Raw genomic sequence first — 24,406 nt, forward strand, 5'->3', positions numbered from 1 at the left:
AAAACAACACCAGAGTCATACTGCTTCCTCACGGTGTCTGATTTTGCCAAATTCTCTCCCACCGAGCGCACACCACATTTATGAAAGAAAATGGCCGCAGGCACGAAAATCAGGCTCCAGTTATGTGTGACTCAGACAGTTGTATGCGACACCTTCTTTGATGGATACATATATATATATATATATATATATATATATATATATATATATGTATATTTAAAAGCCTTTCCGTCAAGAGAGATCAAAAGCTTTCCAGGAGTTGAAGTTAAAGCCCAGAATTGTTTATTAAATCTGAGAAAACCAGAACCCAGAGAGGAACACAGAAAATAGTACTAATTCAGACTGGGGCAACATGTCACTGAAATATATTCTATTAGGGGGTGAACACAGAATTTGGGCCAGAAGGTGTAAAAGAATTTTTAATTATGCAAGTGATATATGACTGTGTTCTTCTCGTTAAGAATTGTTTTAGGGGCGCCTGGGTGGCTCAGTCGGTGGAGCATCCGACTTCGGCTCAGGTCATGATCTCGCGGTCTGTGGGTTCGAGCCCCGCGTCAGGCTCTGTGCTGACAGCTTAGGGCCTGGAGCCTGCTTCGGATTCTGTGTCTCCCTCTCTCTCTGCCCCTCCCCTGCTCATGTTCTCTCTCTCTCTCTCTCTGTCTCAAAAATAAAAATAAAAACATTTTAAAAAGTTGTATTAAAAAGAATTGCTTTAAGTATCAGAATACTGTAAATAAAGCTAAGATCACTCCCCCCAAAGCACCTATCCCTTCTAAAATAACCATCGTTTCGGGTTCAGGGCTGGTTCAACATTCGCAAATCAATCAATGTGATACATCACATTAATAAAAGAAAAGATAAGAACCATATGATCCTGTCAATCGATGCAGAAAAGGCCTTTGACAAAATTCAGCAAACTTTCTTAATAAAAACCCTCGAGAAAGTCGGGATAGAAGGAACATACTTAAAGATCATAAAAGCCATTTATGAAAAGCCCACAGCTAACATCATCCTCAATGGGGAAAAACTGAGAGCTTTTTCCCTGAGACCAGGAACACAACAGGGATGTCCACTCTCACCGCTGTTGTTTAACATAGTGTTAGAAGTTCTAGCATCAGCAGACAACAGAAGGAAATCAAAGGCATCAAAATTGGCAAAGATGAAGTCAAGCTTTCACTTTTTGCAGATGACATGATATTATACATGGAAAATCCAACAGACTCCACCAGAAGTCTGCTAGAACTGATACATGAATTCAGCAAAGTTGCAGGATACAAAATCAATGTACAGAAATCAGTTGCATTCTTATACACTAATAATGAAGCAACAGAAAGACAAATAAAGAAACTTATCCCATTCACAATTGCACCAAGAAGCATAAAATACCTGGGAATAAATCTAACCAAAGATGTAAAAGATCTGTATGCTGAAAACTATAGAAAGCTTATGAAGGAAATTGAAGAAGATATAAAGAAATGGAAAAACATTCCGTGCTCGTGGGTTGGAAGAATAAATATTGTCAAAATGTCAATACTACCCAAAGCTATCTACACATTCAATGCAATCCTAATCAAAATTGCACCCGCATTCTTCTCGAAGCTAGAACAAGCAATCCTAAAATTCATATGGAACCACAAAAGGCCCCGAATAGCCAAAGTAATTTTGAAGAGGAAGACCAAAGCAGGAGGCATCACAATCCCAGACTTTAGCCTCTACTACAAAGCTGTCATCATCAAGACAGCATGGTATTGGCACAAAAACAGACACAGAGACCAATGGAATAGAATAGAAACCCCAGAACTAGACCCACAAACGTATGGCCAACTCATCTTTGACAAAGCAGGAAAGAATATCCAATGGAAAAAAGACAGTCTCTTTAACAAATGGTGCTGGGAGAACTGGACAGCAGCCTGCAGAAGGTTGAAACTAGACCACTTTCTCACACCATTCACAAAAATAAACTCAAAATGGATAAAGGACCTGAATGTGAGACAGGAAACCATCAAAACCCTAGAGGACAAAACAGGAAAAGACCTCTCTGACCTTAGCTGTAGCAATTTCTTACTTGACACATCCCCAAAGGCAAGGGAATTAAAAGCAAAAATGAACTACTGGGACCTTATAAAGATAAAAAGCTTCTGCACAGCAAAGGAAACAACCAACAAAACTAAAAGGCAACCAACGGAACAGGAAAAGATATTTGCAAATGACATATCGGACAAAGGGCTAGTATCCAAAATCTATAAAGAGCTCACCAAACTCCACACCCGAAAAACAAGGAATCCAGTGAAGAAATGGGCAGAAAACATGAATAGACACTTCTCTAAAGAAGACATCCGGATGGCCAAACAGGCACATGAAAAGATGCTCAACGTCGCTCCTTATCAGGGAAATACAAATCAAAACCACACTCAGATATCACCTCACGCCAGTCAGAGTGGCCAAAATGAACAAATCAGGAGACTATAGAGGCTGGAGAGGATGTGGAGAAATGGGAACCCTCTTGCACTGTTGGTGGGAATGCAAATTGGTGCAGCCACTCTGGAAAACAGTGTGGAGGTTCCTCAAAAAATTAAAAATAGCCCTACCCTATGACCCAGCAATAGCACCGCTAGGAATTTACCCAAGGGATACAGGAGTGCTGATGCATAGGGGCACTTGTACCCCAATGTTTATAGCAGCACTCTCAACAATAGCCAAATGATGGAAAGAGCCTAAATGGCCATCAACTGATGAATGGATAAAGAAATTGTGGTTTATATACACAATGGAGTACTACGTGGCAATGAGAAAGAATGAAATATGGCCCTTTGTAGCAACATGGATGGAACTGGAAAGTGTGATGCTAAGTGAAATAAGCCATACGGGGAAAGACAGATACCATATGGTTTCACTCTTATGTGGATCCTGAGAAACTTAACAGAAACCCATGGAGGAGGGGAAGGAAAAAAATAAAGAGGTAAGGGGCGCCTGGGTGGCTCAGTCGGTTGAGCGTCCAACTTCGGCTCAGGTCATGATCTCACGGTCTGTGGGTTCGAGCCCCATGTCGGGCTCTGTGCTGACAGCTCAGAGCCTGGAGCCTGCTTCCGATCCTGTGTCTCCCTCTCTCTCTGCCCCTCCCCCACTCTCACTTTGTCTTACTCTGTCTCTCAAAAATAAATAAATGTAAAAAAAATTAAAAAAAAAACTGAGACAAACTGAGGGTTGATTGGGGGTGGGAGGGAGGGGAGGGTGGGTGATGGGTATTGAGGAGGGCACCTTTTGGGATGAGCACTGGGTGTTGTATGGAAACCAATTTGACAATAAACTTCATATATTGAAAAAAAATAAATAAAATAACCATCATTTCTCAGGAAACCAATTTGACAATAAATTTCATATTTAAAAAAAGAAATACATGACAAAAACAGTAATATAAAAAATAAAATAGCCATCGCTTATGTTTTCAGTTTTTTTATGTTTTCAGTATCCTCTCAAATCTTTTTTTTAATGTTTATTTATTTTGAGAGGGGGGAGGAAAGGTAGAGAGAGAGGGGCAGAGAGAATCCCAAGCTGACTCTGCACTGTCAGCACACAGCCTGACGTGGGGCTTGATCTCATGAACCATGAGATCATGACCTGAGTCAAAATCAAGAGTTTGACGCTTAACCAACTGAGCCACCCAGGTGCCCCACATCCTCTCAAATCTTAAAAAAAAAAATGTACACACACCAACATGTAGAAATATATGGTTTATGTGTATGTTGTTTTTTTATGCATGGTGACAATAAAAAGTATATTTTCCATGCTGATGCTGCAACCAAACAATATCTTGAAAGGGTGACCTTTGTGCTATTCCTTCCGTTCCATCATTTTACAAGGACCTCCCACGCAGAGATCTCCAAGATGACCTGAGAAGAACACACATTGTCTAAGAAGGAATGAAAACAGGATTAAAAAAAGAAAAGGTGCCTATGTGTGTGCATGTGTGCATGTGTGAATGCATGTGTGTGTGGATGTGTGTGCAGATGTGAGTGCATGTGGGTGCGTGTGTGAATGCATGTGTGTGGATGTGTGCATGCATGTGTGTGCAGATGTGTGCGTGTGTGTGAGTGTGTGTGTGCGTGTGCGCGTGTGTGCGCGTGCATGCAAGGGTGTACTTTAACTACTTGAGAATCAAATGGGAAAACCCTCAGGGGCGAAAGCAGCACAGAACTTTGGCATAACAATGCGCCCGAGAGAAAGAATAGAAGGAAAGGAAGATGACAATTATACTTCCCAAAAGCCTTTTAAAAATGCGATTGTCCAAAACTAACACGGGCTTAATGCTTTAAGGGTCTGACACAAAAGTCACTTACACATCTGTGAACAGCAAGGAGTGTCTGTGAAAGGCAACCTACATGTCTGTGAACCGACGCTCATGCCTTCAAAGTCATGAACGCAACAGGGAGCAGTGGGGACCACGGCGCGGACAGAGTGTGCCCTGATGGGAAAGCCCCTGGTAACCTGCTGCAGCCAGTTCTTGCTAGGACCAAATGTGAACTAGGAGTTCCATCTTCCCATTTTAAAGAGAAGCATAAAAATAGCTGATAGTTTTATGTTAAAGTCCTCGATTTTTAAATGTCGACCATGTACAACTCAGTCTCAAAGAAACAACACTGTGCAGCTCAACACCTGGCTGGCCACACTGCAGGCTGAATCTGGAGCACAGGACACCGGTGTGCAACCAGGAACATTCTGTGACAGATAATTATGTGGTACACGGACAGGTCTTTCGAAGGCATTGAGTACACGGGTAAAGCCCTTCTGGGCCGTTACTTGCTTTTCTCCATTTTCGTTTGGAATGAGTTTCTGAAAAGGGTTGGGACAAAACCACCCACGGAAATGCCCTTTCTTTTCTTCATGTCTTGGGTATTTTCAACTCCATCAGAAGAATTTTCACACTGTGTTACCTTGGAAATATATTGGCCACTCTATTTCATATCCTCTGACTGAGGAAAGATGCACCCTGATTCGCCCAGAGAGGGGACAGAGGCTCAGGGTTAGAAACAAGAAGAGTTCTTAGAAGGACCCCTATGACGTGCCCAACGAGCACATGTGATGAGATACAACTGAGGAAACAAACCAGGAAGGAAAGGGATGAGCCCCCATTTTCTCTGCAAGGAGACAGCACGCACAACACATTAGGACATGCAGCATTGAACCGTTGACCATGTTCATGAAACTCCGCCTAGAGGTTTGAAACTGAACACAACCAGAGTCTATAAATGCAAAAATAATCCCTCCCCTAAAAAAAGTGAGGTTTGTTCTTAACTGGTGGGGTTGAGGAGCAGAAACTAGAGGGAGATGAACAATTTTTAGGAAGCCGCTGCCAAGATGCAAAGACGCATGATACGCGCTCAGTGTAGAAACAATCACTGATGACTTCCTGGTAAACAAACGCAGCGTTTCAAAAATTCAAGATGTGAGGAGCTTCAGATGCAGGACATTTGCGAAAAGGCGCATCGTACCTTGAAAATGAAATCAGCCATCAAAGGTCCTGGGATCTTAAAGGTCTGCCTCTCCGAGCCCCTCTGAAATTCAACTGTGGTGTTCTCTACAACAAAAACTCCAGGGCTGTTAAAGCTGTGTTCTCTTTTGCTTCCTTGAAGTGTTTTTGATTCGATAACTAAAATTTAAAAACAGAAGTGAAATGAGAGAACTATCTTGAAAGCATTCGTTCTATTTCAAAAATTATTTCACTACACGTATACCAGCATCGGAAGTAGCAGGATTCTCGCACCGAGAGTCGTGACAGCGAGGCCTTTCTTTCCAGGAATTAACTTTATTTGTGCCAGCACCACTCAGTTGAGTTCATACCTGAAGAACTGAGCCCCGAACGCCACGAGGCAGAGGTTCTTATACATTTTCTCTTTCTTTGTCTCCCATAGATGATAACACACAAACATGCAGTCTGATTAAGCGGTCTCATGTTACAAGGTTGTGAGGGATGTTGTCACATACACGTATAGCCAGGTTGCCTTGAGTTTTTGTTTTTTCCTTAGGGAGGGGACCCTACCACAATGATATCAACCCAATATCAACATAGCCACTTAGCTTACATGGACTCAGATTGGTGGGATACATATGCAAGCTTTTTAGTCGTCCACAAAGGTGTGAGGTCCAATTGGGTCTACGCAACAATTTGGAGCCATTCCCGCAATAAGGGGAAAGAGAAAACATCTCTTTCTTCCTACTTTTTCATGATGTCGCTATTATTCAAAGTAAAGATATGTTACTCATTTGATCATCCATTGAGAAGATCTTAAGCCCAGTCTTTCATTTGGACAAAACCACCGTGAATTTTGAACTTGCTTTTTTTCTTTTCTCAAGTAAGCTTTTCATATTGAAATATAGATTCACAGGAAGTTGCAAAAATACTAGAGAGGTCCTATGCACCATTTTGCCCAAGGGAACAGTTACATCTTATATAATAACTACATTGCAGTATGAACACCAGGAAATCGACATCGGTAAAACGTGTGCATTCCTATGCCATTTTATCACACATCACTGGGATGGAGACACAGCACTATTTCATCACCACAAAGATCTCTCCCCCCAATGTTATCTCTTCATTCACATTTGCTTTTATATGAACAGAAGGGCTTTTAGACCTCCTACAGAAAAATGTCAACAGTTGAACCAAAACAGCATTTCTACTTTTTGTAAAGGATATTTCTTTCTGGTCTAAGGTTAAAAAAAAAAAATTCAGGGGCGCCTGGGTGGCTCGGTCGGGTGAGCATCGACTTCAGCTCAGGTCATGATCTCGCGGCCCATGAGTTCGAGCCCCGCGTCGGGCTCTGGGCTGACAGCTCAGAGCCTGGAGCCTGTTTCAGATTCTGTGTCTCCCTCTCTCTGTCCCTTCCCTGCTCATGCTCTGTCTCTCTCTGTCTCTCAAAAATGAATAAACGCTAAAAATTTTTTAAAAATGTGTGGCCAGGGCCCGGGGCACATGCATTTCTGACCCCAGCTCTCTTTCCATCTCTGCCTTGGGTTTTCACTGTCTTGTTTCTAAAATGTGGAGTCAGAACAGACAATATCACAGATCTTCTGCTCTGAAACCTATACTTGATTCATGCATATTCAATGGCCCTTCACCACCTTGAACCAAGGACACGACAGAACCCGAGCCCCAGGAAAGCTGAGAAAACACAACAAAACCGTCTGGCATCGGGGGCTGCTATCTGCACGCGGCTGTGTTTGGCTGTTTTCCTTTGATTTCTCTCTGCTCTCTGGATCATCTGTGGGAATCCAAGAGCCCTGGACAGACTGCATAACACGCATTAGGAGACGTCCCTGATTATGCCTGACAGGCAGGCTGGGAACTTTTCTGGGAAAATTCAGAGCTCCTTGATCTACAGGAGTCATTAGTGGTCGAAGAATACTGCCGGCTACTCTCAGGCACACAAAACCCCAACCACGCTGGCCCTGATCGCTACGACCGCAGTGGATTTTTGGAAAGCGTGAGATTAAATTCATTTCCTGGTTCCAATGAAGACATAAAACTGTTACAAAGTGAGCTGTCAGAAAAACAAAGATGGGACACTAGAGATAGTAAGAAGGCCCCACACTGCATGGATTATCCCTCTGCAGTAAAGGAGGAGCAACAGCGAGCATTCTGGCAACATCAAAACACACGGCGAGACTGGACAAAATCCATCCACACAGAGGGCTTGAAAGACACCGAGCTTCTAGACGGAGGTTCAGCCTGAAATGAGTTGAGGTTAAATGCAGATAGTGTTCAGCGGCTTCCACGGCTGTGATGGGGTTGCTTCAGCACTGCGTTAGCCTCTGCTAGGATCACAGCTTCCTAAGTGTCATCGGAATGCGGAGTCACAGCAGAGATGCCGGAATCTGGGAGGAAGGGGAAGGCTGGCCGGACATCCAGCCTTGAAAACCAAAGGCCAGCGTTTCTGTTAGTCTGGTCCTGGTGTTTTTTTTTGTTTGTTTGTTTGTTTTGTTTTTTTTTTTGCTATCAAATCTATTCCATTACTTGGACAGTGTCCAGGACTGTTAGTGGCAAGGGCATGAGAACTTCAGGGAGCAAACCCACTCTTTTTGCCCTTTTTTCAAGGGCAGGTGAATTATCCAAACCACTCTTTCCCTCCACTGACACATATATGCTCATGAAAAAACTGTCTTTATGGCTTTTTTTTTTTTCAGAAGGTTTCCAGCTCTCTAGGTTGCAAATGCTGGCTGCATAGGTAGGACGTGGAAGGCAGGTTCTCTGATCGCTACTGTGTAGGAGTCAAAAGTGGGCGACTAAAGACAGGGGAAGGGATTTCATGAAAGTGGAGATCATGGATACAAGTGATTCAGATAATATGGACTAACAGAGCCACTGTGATGAATCCACAGGCGAGGTGGAGACCGGTGGAAAGCAACAATTCAGATGATGTGTTGACTTATAAATCCATTTTTAAGTGTTTATTAATTTTGAGCATTCTGCTGTATTTGACTGCAGCCCTATGTTGTGATGATGCACGATTCGTGGCTACTAAGAAATGCACACGGCCCTTCAGCTGATAGAGCTTTTCCGGACCCCTCTGTGGTTTCTGCAGCAAGAGGGCTTGTCCTGGGTGGAGACCAGGAAGCCCCTAAACATACCCACCACTAAAGGCAGAGGGTGTGTGCCTTCAGCCCTGCTGTCCACCACTGACTTCTTTCTCCTCCTCAGGCTTAAAACGGTGGGGGGGTTGCAGAGAAGAGTGAAGACAAAGATGATGTGCGGTCTCCAACAGATAAAAGTAGAATCAGAAGTCAAGATGCTTTCAAATTCCCCAAATCTTCACAGCTCAAGTCTATGATGGTGCCTTTAAATATTCTGATCCAGGGCACCTGGGTGGCTCAGCTGGTGAAGCATCTGACTTTGGCTCAGGTCATGATCTCCTGGTTCATGAGTTCCAGCCCCATGTCAGGCTCTGTGCTGACAGCTCGGAGCCTGGTGCCTGCCTCCAATTCTGTCTCTCTCTCTCTCTCTTTCTCTCTCTCTCTGCCCTTCCCCTGTTCACACTGTCTCTCTCTCAAAATAAATAAACATCTAAAAAAATAATAAATAAATAAATATTCTGATTCATTCCAGTTGTTTATCAGAGAGATATCTACAAAGATGATGGAAGCTTCTAGCTGCTTCCAGCGGAAGGGTGTGCACGGAGAAGCACCAGTCCAGGCATCTCTCTTTCAAAAGAGGTTAGCCTTCTGCTAACCATCCTCAAAAGGTCTCCTTAAATTCCAAGGCCACTAAAGTCCTGTTAGGTAAACATACAGAGCGTTCACACAGCTATGGCAGTCAGGAATACATCAAACTTAGGTTTCGAGTAGTGCTGCATTTACAGTACATGCGACCAGACTCACTAGTCGTTTCCTTTGGTCACTATGCATCTACGCTTGTATTTTTAGAGTCGACCCTTTAACAACACGGATTTGAACCGCACAGGTCCACTGATAACAGGGATTTATTTTCAAGAAACACAGTCCCAGTACTGTCCATGTGTTTTCTCTTCCTTAAGACTTTCTTAATCACATTTTCTTCTCTCTGGCTGACCTTATTGTAAGAGTACTGTATATAAAACAGATAATATATAAAATATGCGTTAACTGACTATTTAAGTTGCCAGTAAGGCTTCTGCTCAACAATAGGCTGTTGGTGGTTCAATCCGGGGGGAGTCAAAAGTTTTACGCAGATTCTCCACTGTGCAGGGGTTGGTGCCCTTAACCCCCACATTGTTCAAGGTCAACCGTACATGTCTACACATGGTCAAAAATGATTCTTTTTACCAATAATGCAGGTTTTCAGTTTATGGCACCATGCCTTCTCACATTTACTGCTAGTCAAACACATTTAATGCCAAAGCTTTGCTATAATAAAATCTCCTTCCCAGGAATCCTTTTATTGCTTCCATTTTTGATGTTTTAGGGAAATGGGGGACTATGTTGGGGCCAGGCTTTGGACAGGACTGGAAATTTAGGTTCTGAACACCTCTAGGCAGTAGGTAAGACAGACATTCTGTAATTAAATTCCATTCCACAGCAAAGAGACTGACATTAACATTACTGAGTGTTCTCAGTTCTTAATGATGTAGCCTTTTGGAAGGTTGTAGTTAATGAAGATCTTCAAAGAATGATTTATTTCAGCAAAGTAAGCTTTATTTCAGGAATGTATCTTTGTTTTAAATAAAAAATTAAGAAAACAGTTGTATAAATCAAGAAAATAAAACCACTTCTATATTTAGATGTTCAGAAATGCTAACTAAATCCTTTGTAAATGAAGCCAGTTCTAATCATCAGCAGAGAACGAGAACTTTCAGAAACCCTTCCAGAGTCAATTGCAAGACTGTTCAGAAGGAGAAATGTTCCAAACAACAGCTCTGTCACCTTGGGAGAAATGGGAACATTTTTGAGCCCTGTTCTTGGAACAGTGCCAGTTTTGAGTATAAAGTTATATTTAGTATGCCAGAACATATTTGCATGTAAATGAATATTTTCCCTCAAAGTATTCATTTTTACTTATTCTGTTTACCGTCTACCTATTCTGGTTTTGGAACTTACAAACCTACTTTTGCTTTTCGCAGCTGAATTTTGGGGAACTGCCTTGAGCATCATGAGAAAATTGGGCCCAGTTGCTGAAGATTTTTTAAACATCTTTTTGATACGCCATAAAATCCACATGCCATAAAATCTGCCCATTTAAACTGTAGTTTAACGATTTCAGTACATTCACAGAGTTGTGAAAACATCACCATGATCTAAGTTTAGAACATTTTTGTCATCCCAAAGGAAATCCTATACCCACGAGCAGTCATGCCCCCATCTCCCCACGAATCTGACTCCCCCAAGCCCCAGGCAACCATCAGTCTCCTTTCTGTCTCCATAGATTTGCTTATTCTGGACATTAGACATAAATGGAATCATATAATTTGTGGCCCTTAGCATCTGGCTTCTTTCACATGTTTTCAACGGCCATCCACGTTGTAGCACAGGTCGGTCCTTCGTTGTCTGCTACAGCAAAGTAATGTTCTACATACGCCACATTTTATTTATCCATCCATCAGGTGATGGACATTTGGGCTGGTTTCACTTTATGGTTATTATGAATAATGCTACTATTAACACTCAGCACTTTGTAGTTTTGAATCCAGAATTATATGTCACAATGGGATCCCTCAAATGATCCACAAAACTTGGATCTGAACGATTTTTACCTGTTTTCAAAAAACCAAGTTCACATTTGTAAGGATGAAGATTTACTCTCATCAAGAGCTCTAGGCTGTAAGCCATTTTAAAAAGAAGCTGAGAGAATGTTGTGATGCTTCCTTGCAGAGAAAGCCTTGAATAAAGTAACCATTATATGACTGTAAACATTTTGGTATTTTAGTTAAAAAATATCGGTCACACTCTTCTGGTCATAATTCATAAAATGAAGTTAAGGGTAAAAAAAAAAAAAAAAACCCTTTCAAACAATTATTCACCCTTACTGCCCCAAAGACATTCTGTTGCTTCTCTGATTTAGATCATAATGTACTGCAGAATTTCTTGGGTTTTTTTCTTTTCAAGATTTTAATCTATATTACTGGTGATCTTAAACATGTTTACTTAAACATTTTGACATCACCTTTTCTCAGAGAACATTTCTGGTTTGAATGAATTCAAAATACACACACACACACACACACATTTAAAAGCTACCAAAGATGTAAGATGCTTGTGGCCCAGAGAAAATTTTATAATAAAAAATCTAGGACAGCGGCTCGGAACAAAAATGGCAGAAACTGTGTAGCACTTGGATCCAGTGGACCTTGATTTGTGTATCTTCAAAATAGTTACAAATACTGGTTTGTACTTTTAAGGAAAGAGATTGCTGAACTCAGTAAGCTTCCTCAAGGCCAGGGAGCCAGTCTTGGCACAAACCCATTCTCCTGAGAATAAGACTGAGGAAGTCCTGCCTCTGGCCACAAGGAGACCTTGGGAAAGAAGCAAACTTTGGTATTTCCTGTTCTTTTAGGTCCTAAGAGAACAGAAGACAAAGACAGAGGAGATGCCATCTGCCTTTGGCCAAAGAAACAATATAGCGGCAATCATCTATCATTTCAAACTCAGTATTCTGGGAAACCAGTGTTTACTCTCGCAGCCCCTGGACCCGATGTTGTGATGTGCTAGCAACAAAGCTTATACTTTTCAGCCATAATCACTGATATGGTTCTGTGTTTAAAAAAATTCTTTTTGTCCCAAACTGTTGAAATTTCTAGAAAACTCTTGAACCCCATTCTAATCTCCATGTAAAAATAGTTTATGCTCATTGTAACTTCATTTCTTCTCCCACAAGGGGATTAATCCCGACTGGTATATTTCCGTGCACTGGGGCAGGAGAACAGAAAAATTCAGAGTATTGATCATTCCCTAGTGATGGAGACGATTTCAGAGTGGTTGGCAAAATCCTTGAGACGTTTGCCTACCTACCTGAGAACACAATGGAAGATTTTTGTTTTGGCTACATAAACTATCAGGAAATAAAAACATGTCAAGATTAAATTGTACTTACAAAGATGGGCCGGTCCTTTCAGTGTAATTCTTACACTTCGACTGCCTAAAGGAACAGCAATCACATTTTCTTCCCCTGGGAAAGAACACAAGACAAATACAGTAAACCTTGTGCGTGGAAGGCCTAACAACATAAGCAAGTCAGTGAAAACTGGGGGTATTTGCAAAGGGTTCTTTAACCACATTTTTGTCTTATTATCAAGCAATCTCTGGAAAGCACTTACTGTGTGGAAGGCATATTAATACTACTCATAATTTTATCTCAATGCATTAAAATTTTTTTTAAGTTATTATTTATTTATTTTGAGAGAGAGAGAGAGAGAGAGAGCGAGTTGGGGAGGAGCAGTGAGAGAGAGAGAGAGAGAGAGAATCCCAAGCAGGCTCTGCACCATCAGTGTGGAGCCCAAGGCAGGGCTTGAACTCACGAACTGTGAGATCATGACCTAATCTGAAGTCGGACACTTAACCGACTGAGCTACCCGGGCATCCCTAAAACTTTTTTTTAATGTTTATTTATTTTTGAGGGGGAAAGAGAAAGAGCACAAGCAGGGGAGGGGCAGAGAGAAAGAGGGAGACACAGAATCCAAAACAGGCTTCAGGCTCTGAGCCGTCAGCACAAAGCCCAAAACAGGGCCCAGACCCAAGAACCACGAGATCATGACCTGAGCCGAAGTTGGATGCTGAACAAACTGAGCCCCCCAGGTACCCCTTAAATGCATTTTTAAAAGACTAAATTAAAGTTTAAAATCAATGCTACCACCTGTTCAGCCTCCATCTCCAGGCCTCGTTCAAGTGCTCCGATGGGGGGTGGTCCACACACTAGGGCCCTCGGGCTAAGCCTGGCCACACTCATTCACTTATGTCCTTTACCCACAAAGGCAGGATTGGGTGGTTGTAAGCGAGAGAGCAAGGCTCACAGGCCTAATCTCTCTACTATCTAGCCCTTCAAAGAAAAAAGTCTGAAGATCCCTCGCCTAGGTAATCACCTTGTGTCTTTATCCTAGTCTTTAGAGATGTTCTTTTCTTCCATGCTGTTACGCATTCTGAAATTAATTCTCATGGCTACATGATAATCTGGGCTCATGTACAAAATTTTACCCCAGCAGTCCCCCATTTGAACATTAAGTCTGTTACTCCATGATATTAGCCTGTTATCATTGATATGAATTACTTGGAGCACAGACTGTTTTTGTGTAACTTCCAGAGAACACATTTTTTTTCTTTTGATAAATTCTGGGACAAAATGGTTGGATCAAAGGATGTTACTATGTTTGCTGACTTGTCTGTAAGTTTTCATTACATAAAAATACCTGTTTATTATGGAAAATTGAAAAAAATGCAAACAAGTAAGGAGATAAAACCATTTCTAATCCTGCTACCCAGAGATTATCACCTCTAACACTTGGATAAATATTCTTTCCAGATTTTGTTTGTTTGTTCCCAATATACATAGGTGCAAAACAAAACAAAACAAAACAAAACAAAACAAAACAATGAACACTATTTAAATGTCCACTATTAAGGGGAGAGGTGAAACAAACAGTGATACACACATACTCAGGAATACTCTACACCTGATAAAAGTAAAGATAAGAAGCTGTAGGACTTGATGTGGATTTAAAGCCAACATACATACTGATGACTAAAAAAGGGAAGCTAAAAAACAATATATGCGGGCAATGATTTCTTGGATAAGACACCAAAAGCACAGGCAACAAATAAAAACAAATAAATTGGACTATATCACAATTAAACTTTTGTGCATCAGAGGATACTATGAACAAGAGTAAAAATGGAACGGGAGCAAATATTTACAAATCACATATCAGATAAGGGGTTAATATCCAGAACATACGAAGAACTTGTACAACTCAACAATGAACAACCAACCCAAGGTAAAAACGAGCAAAGGACTGGAACAGACATTTCTCCAAAGAGAACATACACATGGCCATTAAGTGCACAAAAACATGCTCAATATCACTACTCTTTAGGGAAATGCAAAGCAAAACCACAATGAGATCCCACTTCATACCTATTAGGATGGCCATTATAAAAAAAAAACATAAAATAAAACCAGAAAATAATCCTTAGGATGAGGAGAAATCGGAATACCCAGGAACCATTGGTGGGAATATAAAATGGTTCTACCACCAGAAAGAACAGTTCCTCAAAATATTATATACAGAACTACCCCATGATTCAGCAATTCCACGTCTGGGTTCAAACCCCAAAGAACTGAAAGCAGGGATTCAGACAGAGACTTGCATACCCGCGTTTACAAAATTATTTACAATAGTCAAAGGCGGAAGCAACCCAAGTGTCCATCCACAGATGAGTGGAAAGACACCACGTGGTAAATACATATAATGGAATAGTATTCGTCCTTAAAGGGGGCAATTCTGACACATGCTGTGTAACGCGGATGAACCACAAAGATGTTATGCTACGTGAAATAAGCCAGTCACAAAAGGATAAATATTGTATAATTCCATTCGTATGAGTAGTCAAGTTCACAGAGACAGAAAGGAGAATGGTGGGTGTAAGGAGTTGGGGTAGGAGACAATGGAGAGTTCTTGTTTGTTTAGTGGGTACAGACTTTCAGTTTTGCGAGATAAAAAAGGCTGGAGACAGATGGTGGTAATAATGGTTACACACCAACGTGAACGTATTTAATGCCACTGAACGATACGCTTAAAAATGATTAACATGACTGGGGAGCCTGGGTGGCTCAGTTGGTTAAGCATCCAACTTCTGCTCAGGTCATGATCTCACAGCTTGTGGGCTCAAGCCCTGCATCAGGCTCTGTGCTGATGGCTCAGTGTGGAGCCTGCTTCTGCTTCTGTGTCTCCCTCTCTCTCTGCCCTTCCCCCACTCACGTTCTGTCTCTTTCTGTGTCAAAAATAAGTAAACATTAAAAAAAAATTTAAAAATGATTAACATGATCAATTGTAGGTTATGCATAATTTACCACATTAAAAATGTGTAAGACACAAACTCATTATAAAGTACATGTGTTTAAGTATTGCATTCTCATGTATATGTAATTTTTTTTTTATTTTTTAATGTTTATTTATTTTTGAGAGAGACAGAGCATGAGCAGGGGAGGGGCAGAGAGAGAGAGAGGGAGACGCAGAATCTGAAACAGTTCCAGGCTCTGAGCTGTCAGCACAGAGCCCGATGTGGGGCTCAAACCCACAAACTGTGAGATAATGACCTGAGCCAAAGTCAGACACACAACCAACTGAGCCACCCATGGGCACCCCCGTGTATATGTAACTTATAGCAATATATACATGTATATATTATAATACATTGTGTTGTATATGGATACATGGAATAACATGGTATAAACATAATAATATGAGAATGCATAGCACTGTGCAATTGCATATCAGAAAATAACAGAGTGAGATTTTAATTATTTAATCCTTTAAATCCATGGAAGAGTTTTCACCAAACTGTTGACAGTGGTTAACTGGGGAAAGGGATGAAAGTTCCAGAAATTACTGAAGAAGACCATAGTTCTGTATTTTTTTACTTTTGTATAATGGCAATGTACTGATGAGTTACTTTTCAAATACAATATTATAAAGCTAGTAACATTTTTTACAAAAGGAGATAGAAACTGGAAAGGAAAAAAAGGACCAGGGCCAAAAAGTTTTACTGGATGAGTTTTGGAAAACCTGAAGTAAATAGGTACGTTGCACATAAAAAGAAGACTGAGGGGCACCTGGGTGGAGTCTTTTGGGCATCTGACTTCAGCTCAGGTCATGATCTCACAGTTTGTGGGTTCGAGTCCTGCACCGGGCTCCATGCTGACAGCTCAGAGCCTGGGGCCTGCTTTAGATTCTGTGTTTCCCCCTCTCACTGTCCCTCCCTTGTTCATGCTCTGTCTCTCTCTGTCTCTCAATAATAAATAAACGTTAAAAAAATTAAAAAAAAAAGATGGAAAGATTCTCAGTAATATATAACTAAAATAACTCAGATACCCAAACCAAACACAGCACAAAAATAAACAGATGAACCAAATCTTATTTATGATCATAGATATAAAAATAAAAACTAAAACAAAGCAAATTAATTACAGATTGTATCACAAGAATTATGTATCATGACTCAACAGAATATATGCTAAAAACCATTGATTTAACATGATAAAAACTTGTCAATATAATTGGTTATATTAAGAGATCAAAAAAGTTAAATGTTATGATCATTAAATGAATATAAAAAGGTATCTGATGAAATTCAGCATACATCATAAGATTCCTACTAAAGCCAGGAATAGAAGGAAGCATCCTTAATTTAATAAAGAATCAAAAGCATGAGCAGACTTAGTGGTGAAACATTAGAATTATTTCCATGTAGTCAGGAACAAAATGAGGATTATCGTCACCATTTTTTTCCATACTCTTCTGGGGATCACTTTCTTACTCAATGTAATTAGAAAACAAATAACATATAAAAATATATATTGGAAAGAAAAAATTTTAATGCCATTATTTGTAAATTGTCTAAGTAAAAATTCAAGAAGAAAAATCCATTACAGGTCAATATCCCTGAAGAATATAGATGAAAAAATTGTCAACAAAATACTAGCATACCACATTCAGCAGCACATTAAAATGATCATTCACCAAAATCACGTGGGATTTATTTTCCTAGGATGCAAGGACGGTTCAATATACAATCAATGTGATACATCACATTAACAGAATAAACGAAAAGAATCATATGATCATCTCAATAGAAACAGAGAAAACACATCTAACAAATTCAACATCCACTCATGATAAAAACTCTTAACAAATTAGGGATAGAAGGAACATATCTCAACATATTAAAGGCAATATATGACAAGCCCACAGCTAGCATCATATTCAATGGTGAAAGGTTGAAAGCTTTTCCTCTAAGATCAGGAACAACACAGACATTCCCATTCTCACCACTTGTATTCAACACAGCACTGGAAGTACTAGCTGGAGTAGCAAGGCAAGAAAGAGATAACAGGCATCACAATTGGAAAAGAAGAAGTAAAATTGTCTCTATTTGCAAGTGACGTGATTTTACACAAAGACCCTTGAACAATGCAGAGATTAGGGACACCAATCACTCACACCATCAAAAATCTGCCTATAACTTCCTCAAAAACTTAACTGCTAATAGCCTACTCTTGACCAGAAGCCTTACCAAAAACATAAACAGTTGATGAATGCACACTTTGTATGATACATGTATTATACACTACATTCTTACAATAAAGTAAGCTCAAGAAAAGAAAATATTAAGAAAATCATAGCAAGAGGAAACACATTTACAGGGCTGGACTGTATTTATCAAAACCAAAATGCACATATAAGTGGACCCATGCAGTTCAAACCCATTGCTGTTCAAGTGTCAACTATCTCGAAAATCCAAAGACATGACCAAAAACATGTTGATCTAATAACAAATTCAGTAGAGTTGCAATATACAAAATTAGCATACAAAAATCAATAGCATTTCTATACACTAAAAGTAAATCTGAAAAAAAGTAAAGAAATTGATCTCATTTACCACAGCATCAAAAACAATACTTAGGAATCAACTTAACTAAGGAGGTGAAAGATCTCTACTCTGAAAACTGCGAGACCATGATGAAAGAAACTGAAGATACATATACATCTAAAGGCATCTTAAGTTCATGGGCTGGAAGAATTAGTATTGTTAAGATGTCAATACTACCAAAGGCCATCTATAGATTTGATACAATCCCTTTAAGATTCCAACAGCATTTTTTACACAAGTAGAAAAAATAGTCCTAAAATTTACATGGAACCACAAAAGACTGTAAATAGCCAAAGAAATCCTGAGAAGGAAGAACATAGCAGGAGGCATCAAACTTTTGGATTTCAAAGCTAGACTTAAAAGGCTACACTTATTAAAACAGTGTGGTATATAATAACAACAACACAAACAGACCAACAAAAAGTATTAAGAGCCCAGAAATAAACCCAAGCACATACAGTCAACTAATACTTGACAATGGAGCCCAGGATACTCAATGGAGCAAAGATGGTCTCTTCAATAAACGTGTTGGAATAACTGGATTTTTACACATAAAAGAATGAAACTGGACCGATATCTTACACCATTAACAAAAATTAACCTGAAATGGGGCACCTGGGTGGCTCAGTTGGTTAAGCATCCAACTTCAGTTCAAGTCATGATCTCACAGATTGTGAGTTCGAGCCCCGCCTCAGGCTCTGTGCTGACAGCTCAGAGCCTGGGGCCTGCTTCAGATTCTGTGTCTCCCCACCTTTCTCTCTGTCCCTCCCCTGCTTGATCTCTGTCTCTCTCTCAAAAATAAACATTATTTTTTTAATTAACCTGAAATGAATTAGAGATTTAAATGTAAGAGATTTAAATGGGAAACCAGGAAACTCTGGAAAAAAACATAGGAATAGGTGCTCCTTGACATGGGTCTTGTCAACATTTTTATTGCACAAGCAATAAAATAAAATATAAACAAATGGGACTACATCAAACTAAAAAGGCTTTGCATAGCAAAAGAAACCATCATCAAAGTGAAAAGACAACCTATGGAATGGGAAATATACTTGTAAACCATATATCTGATAATGAATTCATACAAACAAGTTATAATGAATTCATACAACTCAATAGCAAAACAAACAAACAAAAACCCAATTTTAAAATGGGCAAAAGACATGAATAGTCGTATCTCCAAAGAAGATATATGCAAGACCAATAGGTACTTGAAAAGATTCTCCTGGCCATCAGAAAAATACAAATTAAAATTACAATGAGCCATCGCCTCATGCCTGTCAGAATGGCCAGAATCAAAAAGACAAGAGATAACAAATGCTGGCACAGATGTGGATAAAAGGAAACCCTTCTGCACTGTTGGTGGGATTATAAATTGTAACACCTACCATGGAAAACAGTATGAAGGATCCTCAAAAAACTAAAACTAGAACAATTATATGATATAGCAACTCCACTTCTGGGAATATATCCAAAGGAAATGAAAACACTAACCCAGAAAGATATCTGCACCTGCATGAGCACTGCAGCATTATTTACGAAAGTCAAACATGGAAATCAATAGATGAACAGATATGTCAATCTATGCCTATGTCTATGTCTATGTCTATGTCTATATAAATGTATGTGTACACACACACACATACACACACTGGAATATTATTCAGCCATAAAAAATGCAGAAATCCTACCATCTGCAAGAATATGGGTGGGCCCTGAAGGCATAATGCTAAGTGAAATAAGTCAGATGGGGAAAAAATACTGTATGATTCCACTCATATGCGGAGTCTAAAAACAAAACAAAACAAAAAACAAATCCATAGACAAAGAGATCCAACTTGTGATTACCAGAGACAGAGGGAGAGGGGAGGGGGAATTGGAAGAAAGTGATCAAAAGGTACAAGCTTCCATTTCCAAGAAATTTAAGAATAGGGATGTAATGTACAGCATGATGATGATAGCTAACCGTGATATAGAACATATAGGAGAAATTTTCTCATCACAAGGAGAATTTTTTTTTCCTTTTTCCTTTTCTTATTCCTTTTCTTTTTATTGTATCCACGTGAGAAGATGAATGTTAGCTAAACCTCTATGGTAATCATTTCACAAAATATGTAAGTCATGTTGTATGGTTCAAACCTATACAGTGATGTTTGCCATTTACTTTTCAATAAAACTGGGGAAAAACACTATAACTCCCCCAAAATTCAGAAACTATTGATATTAAATAAACTGTTTTCCTGCATTTTAATTAATATTTAATTATATGCTATAATGATATTTTATAGCTAATATATATTATACTTATTAAAAGGTTAATATATTAATATACAATATTACATATGTATACATACACTCCAGTATTTATTCCTAGTCTGTCTCCTGAAAATCCAAAAAATATTAACCAACTCAGTAGCAATGAACACCCATGCATCCATATGGTGTCTCCAAATACCATTTCCCACTAAAAAGAACCAACGCGTCTTTAAAGAAATGGTTCCGTCCAGGTCTGGGTCAGAAAATGAACTAGATAATCCTGGAACACTATGGAATAACAAAAGTATGGGAGCTCTCAAAGACATGAGTCATGTGAACTGAACTGGAATTACATGAAAGGGAGTCAACATAAGAGTATCCAACTGGGCAAAAATGTGACAATTTGAACATTAATAAGAATAATAACTGCAATGGAGCAGATCACATGAAATATGTTTAAATCCTTAAGCTCATACTAACACTGGGAAAAAATCACTGGTCACATTTTGAGGATGCTACAAGCCAACTCATTATTTTGAAAAATGGTAAATAAAGACAAAAGAATAATGCATTTACCATGCCTTTCCACACAAATTACACTTCAGGGAAACCAAATAGTTTATGAGGTATAGTTTTTCTTTATAGAAGTATCCAAGCTGATAAATGAAGCACTTACATAATATTATCATTTATACATTAATTATCACTGATGGCTATAGCATCACAATAAGACAGAAAACCATACGTCATATGCCTCCTAATATGGTGTGATAGGAAATGCATAACACCAGCTTTAAACTATTCTTACCAGAACAAGCAAATACATCAGAATATGATCAAGCCTTTACATCTAACTACCTATTCACACGAAATGTATAGTGCAAAGGAACATAATATACCACATCATGGAAATGTAATGAGAAAAATATAGATTATGGGAAAACCTGTTAGACAAATAAACAGTTTCCTTAACAAATAAATCTCAAGGGAAAAAAATAGAAGGGTGTGCTTATAATGAAAAATGAATTAAACATAATTAAGAATAAAAAGAGAGAAGAACATACTTCTAATTAAAAAATAACGAAGAGACATAACATCCAAATGCAACATACAGACCTTATATAGAGACTAATTTGAATAAGTAAGCAAAAATGATGGAGTAAGGACTCTGAAAGCCACTCTTTCATGAAAATACTAGGAAAAAACTGTCAGAATTCACCGTTTCAAAATTCTGGAAAGTAACTTAAGGCTTGTAGAGCAAAGCCTGAGCTCAAATCTGAGAAAAATTGATTAAAGAAAATCCCCTGATAAGAACCACAAATTCTGTGGCATTTTAAATAGCCTGTTCCCATATTCCCCATTCTCAGCCTCTGTTGTAACCTTAAAGACCAACAGCATTATCACTGTGAAAATCAGCAGCCCAGAAGATGCCGGAAGATGCTGCAGGGGCAGAATATGGCTCCTTCAAAGCCCCAATTCTCAACTGTCATTGCTTGACTTGCACAGTGGTTCCCTGGAGGGCCTCACTCACAAAGCTGTCTTTATTTTACGTACCTAGGGGCCTGCCCAGTACAAACAGCCTTTTCCTGAGGGGCGCTTGTCCAAAACAATCAGAGGCAATTTGTTAACATTGAGGCTGCCCAAGGTGGTAGATAACAGCTGAAGAAAACCATAAGCTATCCAAAAAGCTTAAAGGGGAAATCTGGAGAAATAGAGATGTCCACAGGGGGCTTTGAAAAGCTCCATCGTATTCCTGGGAATCTAGAAGGCCACACATACAGGCTGGGCTATATGCACGTCAGGGCTGTGAGTATACTCAGAAAAGACCTGAAAAGGCCCTACGTTCTCACCCCTGGCTGACCTTGAGGCTCTGCAACAAGAAGGAAGTGCAGGTTATAACAGAGTTGTCAGATGCCTGGCTGAGTGTTGAACTGTGCCTCCACACATACATAGAGCCCTTCAGCAAAGACTTGTTGATTTCAGACATTTTAAGTCTCTATCCAATCACTAGTTGACCGCTAAACCAACTGAGCACAGTCTTCAGTAGCTACATGGGACAAAGGATACAGACCTCACAAAATTGGGTCCGAGAAAATCACTAAACAAACAGTAGCCACCAAGAGTGACACACTAGGGGTGGGGTGGGGCGGGGAGAATTTGATTTCCAGATATGCAACATTATATTGAAGATGTCTAATTTTCAACAAAAAGTTACAAGACCTACAAAAAAAAAATAAGAAAGTATGGCTCATACACAGGAAAAATAAAAGCAACCAATAGGAACTGTATCTAAATAAGTCCAAAGTTGGAATTTTAGACAAAAACCTTAACCAATCTATTTTAAATATGCTCAAAGAACTAAAGGAAATCATATTTAAACTGAACAAGTAAACTATAATATTTATGAGATGATCTGAAAAAAGTGAACACAGACTGGATATTTGATGATATTAAGGGATTAGTTAGTGTTAATTTTTAGATATAATAATGGCTTTGTGATTACGTTTTTAAAGAGTCCTAATTTAGGGGTGCCTGGGTGGCTCAGTCGGTTAAGCACCTGACTTCAGCTCAGGTTGTGATCTCGCCGTTCTGAGTTTGAGCCCCATACCAGGCTCTGTGCTGACAGCTTAGAGCCTGGAGCCTGCTTAGGGTTCTGTGTCTTCCTCTCTCTTTGCCCTACCCCACTCACGCTCTGTCTCTCTGTCTCTCAAAAATGAATAAATGTTAATTTTTTTTAAAAAGAGAGTCTTAATTTAGAAGAATAAAGGTCTAAGATTTAAACTTAATACTCTGGAAAATATATAAAAAAAATAAAACAGAAATCATGATATGATTGTCAGACAAAGTTTAGCTCAAGGGAAAAACACATTAAATATTTAAAGGAAGAGCACTTCATAATAATCTAGGGAATAATTCAGCTATCATGACCTTCATATGTGCTTTAGATTAATGGTACTGAAATATATGAAGCAAAATCTATAGGAACATAAGGAGAAACAGGAAAAAATGCCTATTAATAATAAGACAACAATACACAACGTGGGGCTTGAATGACAACCCTGAGAGCATGACCTGAGAAAGCACCTAGACTCGGGACACTCAACCGACTGAACCATGGAGGTGCCCTGTATCTTTCGATTCTTTAAAAAAAAATTTTTTTTAATGTTTATTCATTTTTGAGAGAAAGACAGAGTGTTAGCAGGGGAGGGACAGAAAAAGGGAGACACAGAATCTGAAACAGGCTCCAGACTCTGAGCTGTCAGCACAGAGCCCAACGCTGGGCTCGAACTCACGAACCAATGAGATCGTGACCTGAGCTGAAGTCAGACGCTTAACCGACTGAGCCACCCCAGGTGCCCCAAGAATTAAAATGACCGGAAGATTATGAAAAGATGCCCAACTCACTGGTAATCACAGAAATGCAAACTGAAAACAAGATACATTTCGCTTATCCCATTAGTAAAAACGAAATGCTCTCATAAATTTTAATCTGTTTGTGAGGATGATGGTAAATCCTATGGGAGGAAAAATTAGCAATGTCTTTGAAAAATAAAAACACATAATCAAAGATACACTTGTACAAAGGTGAACAAGCACAGCAAAACCAAGAAAAAAACCTAAATGTTCATTAATATGAGTTTGGTTAAATAGATCATGGCACATCTTCCTAGGCCAACACTTTAAAAAGATAAAGCAGACTTTTGAGAAGTAATAGGAAAAACCTCAGTGATAAAATTCAGTTGTAAAAAAATTATATTTAATGATTGGTTCTGTATGGCTCTCAAATGCATATGTGTATGAAGGTCTGTGTTATGTTATTCACACAGGACAAACACGACTCATAAGACACAACAGCCTAAGCTCGTAAAGTTTTGCAAGAGTGCTCAGCCCAAGTGATGTGCCCGGATAGGTTTCTGTCAGCTCGGGGAAAGCCTTCTAATTTACATGCATTTTCAGAACAAACTTTTATTGCATATACAATGTGCTATTTGTTTACTGTACAAAATTTACAGCATCCAGGCAAAGGAAGTAAGCATGTCAT

At 39.3% G+C, this 24,406-nt stretch overlaps 1 protein-coding gene across 6 annotated transcripts in view; it reads right to left on the minus strand.

Annotated features, from left to right (window-relative positions):
* ADAMTSL3 (ADAMTS like 3) overlaps nucleotides 1-24,406 on the minus strand; it is a 350,744-nt gene that overhangs the window by 152,968 nt on the left and 173,370 nt on the right. For all 6 annotated transcript variants that reach the window (XM_053223471.1, XM_053223476.1, XM_027068223.2 and 3 more), the window contains 2 exons: nucleotides 12,560-12,634; nucleotides 5,490-5,647 (listed from right to left, as the gene is read on the minus strand). In XM_053223471.1, the coding sequence (XP_053079446.1) occupies nucleotides 5,490-5,647; nucleotides 12,560-12,634 (233 nt within the window). The remainder of the gene's footprint in view (nucleotides 1-5,489; nucleotides 5,648-12,559; nucleotides 12,635-24,406) is intronic.

The sequence above is a fragment of the Acinonyx jubatus genome, chromosome B3 (genome assembly GCF_027475565.1).
Source record: "Acinonyx jubatus isolate Ajub_Pintada_27869175 chromosome B3, VMU_Ajub_asm_v1.0, whole genome shotgun sequence".
Lineage (NCBI taxonomy): Eukaryota > Metazoa > Chordata > Mammalia > Carnivora > Felidae > Acinonyx > Acinonyx jubatus.